Below are 3569 nucleotides of genomic sequence, written 5' to 3'. Positions count from 1 at the left end.
GTCCTGAGGAGGGTCGGCCGCGTACCCTGCGCCTGGAAAGGGAAGCAGGCCGGCTTCACAAGCTTCAGATTCACAGATGGGAGCTGGTCCCAGCTACAGGCATCGGGGCCAGCCACAGGCTTCTTCGGAACCTATACGCCCTGATATTTGGCCTGGGGAAGTGAAAAACCCAGCAGCGGGTGAGTGTGATGCCTCAGGGGCAGGAGTTCCTTCCCTGGGGTCTGGGCAGTCACTGGGGATTTCCTCCTCTGGCCAAGCCACGGTGGCAAAGCGGAGGGGATGGCTGTGTGCATCTGGTTACAAAAGCACCACAGCCTCAGCCTGGGCATCCTTGCACAGTCTCTCTTGGCATCTCAATTTCCTGGACCTCCAAGGGATGGGTGCTGCTGTGGGAAACCAAATTCTGCAAAAAAAGATGCAGAGAGGTGCAGCCAAAAAGGTGAGGGCTGCTTTGCTCCTCTTCCCCGGCCTTCCCAAATCACAGCAGTGCCACATCTCTGGGGCAGGGTGGCAAGCTGGGACCTGACGGGGTCTGCCTGCCACCAGGGTCATGGACATGCCTGTGAGGACTTGCAGAGCACCCACTAAACCCATTGCAAACTGCCCCTTTGTCCTTGTGGAGATGTACATGTTGCGTCTCAGCCCAAGGAGGCCCTGGAGGCAGTTGCCTTTCCCAGCCTGACAGAAGGTATTTACGACAGTGGCAGGGCCAGATTTTATTTAGGGGTGGAAGAAGGATTGCAGAGGACACAGACTGGTCCCACTTTGAGGGAGGAGGGGTGGAGACTGAGACGAATTATCCATGCCTATCCATGGTATGCTGCAACAGCCCCCTGGCTCTGACCGGCACCCCGATCAGACTGGGAAAATCCTATCATCTGGTGTCAGGTTAAACCTATCCACAGGCTGCCCCAATGTCCAGCCACGGAGCTGAGCCAAGGCAGGCCGAGGGCCAGCTCTTACCTTCCTGGTGGAGCTAGCATCCAGCTTCTCTCGCAGGCGAATCACCCATGGGGCTTGCAGGGGGGCACAGAGGCGCTTGCCCCTCGCGGTGATGAACCTGCCAGGCCCACAGAAAAAAAAGAAGACCTGAGCGGGATGCCCTGGGGATGCTCCAGCAGGGCCTGAGCTCTCACCCGCTGCCTCCGCCACTGCCCTGGTGCAGGATGCAGGGCAAAGCACTGCCTTCCTCTGCCCTGCCTTGAGATGAGTTTCTTCCCTGTTTTTTTTCCCAGGTGTTCCCCTCCCAGCAGGTCTGTCCTGCTCTGTTTGGGCCTCTGACCTCCAGGGTCTTCCCTTCTCTTCCCCATCCCTTCCCATTCCCTCACCTCCAAACTCAGCCCCGTGTCTCTCTACACCGTCCCTCCACCCTGCTTGGCCTCCCTCCCTTGCAGGATCCCTCCCTGGGGCACAGCCAGCCCGGGCATCTTACACCGTGGCGGGGATGACACAGCCGTCCTGCACCAGCTGTATCCAGTAGTCCTGCACTATTCGCCGCGGGATGAGATTCTCACTCGTCCGCAGGCAGCAGTCCACGACGTTGTTCCCACTGGACACTGGGGGAGGAATATAACATGTGGGCTGAAGTTGCTCCCCACAGGCCGGCTGCCACTTTGCCACCCCCAGGTGATCCTGCCAGTCTGAGCTCCCTAYACCCCGGTCCCCTTGGGACCAGCGCTTGTGGAGTGAGTTCTCTGAGCTCAGGAGCAACAAATTGGGCTGGAGTATGAAAAGCAGGAGTGACTTCTGGCTGGGAAATATTGCTGTTGTCTAAGCAGATGGACTCGGAGTCTATGTGAACCGTGGGCCCACATGCTACAGGGCTGCCCCACGCGGAGCTGAGCAGGATGGTGCCCATGCTAGCTCAGTGCAGAGCTCAGCGCTTCCACCCCTGCCGCGAGTCGTGCCCTTGCACACAGTCCTGGTCGCAAATGTACACTTGAGTTTTATTGGACCCACTCCCTTGTGCTGGGAGCCCTTTGCCTCCTTCCGACAGAAAGCAAAGAAAGCAAGAAACAGGAGGCTGGAGGAGGGCACCCCTTCTGCACACATGGCTCCTTCTGCATCCGCAGAGCCAGCGCCTGCCAGCTGGGCAGGGCAGGATGAAGGCATTCGCCTGGCTCCGGGGCACTGAAGACACTGTCCCCGAGGGGCCGGGAATGACTTTGCCTGTATTTGCTTAAGCTATACCTGCTTTTGCAATCACCCTATTACCAGCCCACCCGACGCCAATCAGTCCTGTTACAGCTGAGGGACGTGTCTGTCTGCACTTTGTGGCAGGGTAGGGGATCCCAGCCATCTTTCAAGCAACTGCAGTATTTACTGTTAATGCCCAGCAGGGCTGGCAATGCCCTGGGATGCCTATAACTCCCTGCAGCCTTGCAGACCTGGGAGATACTTGCTCATCCCTGGGCTATCCCACACCAAAGGGGCAGCTTCACTTCCAGTGCCAGGGAGGAACACATTTCCCCTGGTGTGCCAGGGGTGCTGGGCCCGCAGCAGTCCTGCTCCAGCGGGGAGATATGGGGCTGAGGCAATCCCAGCCTGGTCTGCACAGACTGGGCTAGGGCACTGGGAGGCAGGATTGCTCCACAGCCTTTTCCAAGCCCAGCCTTCCCCCCTTAGGCCCTGCAGGATCCTTCCTGGACTTTGAGCAGGATAGAGTCCCTCTGAAATAGAATACAAGCAGAGGACTCAGGAGGTCTGTGACAGAGTCCCAGTGATGGGTCCCTCTAAAAGTCTGTTGGAAACCCAAAAGGGGACAAGAAGCTGGTTCCTCTCCCTTCTGCAAGCAAAGCACCCTGAGAGGTTCCCTCTTACCGTCCAGGACACGTCCCAGCACCAGGAGGCTGAGGTACAGCAGATGCAGGTGATGCATTTTGCCGCTGACTTCGGGCAGAGGATGCACTGGGAGCCAGCAGTGGTCCTCCGGGCAGGAGAGGTGAGAGCTCTGCACTGCTTCCTTGCACTCTGATACTGGTGCTCCACTGCCTATTTATCCTTCCAGTCCGTGGCTTTCACTTTCTTTTGAAGAAGAGGGGTGGGAAGTTGCAACAAGTCTTGCCAGAGGCTGTATTTCAATCTTTGAACAGTTCCCGAAGGTCCCAGCTGCCTTCTTTGCAGCCAGCTGCTCTCCAGCCCGGAGGCAAACACTCTCCTGCCCTCCTCGCTGCTGGCAGCCTGGCCACAGGGCCTGCTGGCCAGAGCCAGGGTTGCCCTGGTGTCCCCTCACCCTGAGAAAGCACCCCAGGGCAGGCCCWTTTGGGGTCTCATCCTGCACATTTCCCAGTCCTTCCTTCAAGAAATCTCTGAGGCATTCCCAAATGGCTCAGCCCTCATCAACCTTTCTGAGGCCGGGGGGACAACTTGCCTCAGCCCCTCTCCCCAGGTACATCTCTGTGCTGGGGGGAACCTGCCACACTGTTCAGCCCTTGAGGTTTACCCTGCTCCCCTGGGTCCCCCCGACCTGGTCACAGGACCCAGCTGGCTCCTCCTGCCCTCCCCAAAGCCTGGGTGCTTGGTACATCCAGAGCCCAGCGTTCGACCACTCCAGCTCCAGGTCACCTCCG

General features: G+C 58.6%; 1 protein-coding gene across 1 annotated transcript; it reads right to left on the bottom strand.

Annotated features, from left to right (window-relative positions):
* Positions 1-316: 316 nt before the first annotated feature.
* Positions 317-2881, bottom strand: LOC112967734 (C-C motif chemokine 19-like). Its single transcript, XM_026069180.1, has 4 exons — positions 2821-2881; positions 1433-1556; positions 964-1060; positions 317-403 (listed from the first exon to the last, which is right to left on the bottom strand). Exons 1-4 carry the CDS (start codon positions 2876-2878, stop codon positions 317-319), a joined length of 366 nt encoding a protein of 121 aa, XP_025924965.1. The 5' UTR covers positions 2879-2881.
* Positions 2882-3569: the final 688 nt, after the last annotated feature.

Source organism: Apteryx rowi, unplaced genomic scaffold (genome assembly GCF_003343035.1).
Source record: "Apteryx rowi isolate R43461 unplaced genomic scaffold, aptRow1 scaffold_289, whole genome shotgun sequence".
In the NCBI taxonomy this organism is placed as follows: Eukaryota; Metazoa; Chordata; class Aves; order Apterygiformes; family Apterygidae; genus Apteryx; species Apteryx rowi.
Note: the sequence above shows the minus strand (reverse complement) of the source record. Positions and strands in the feature narration are given on the sequence as shown.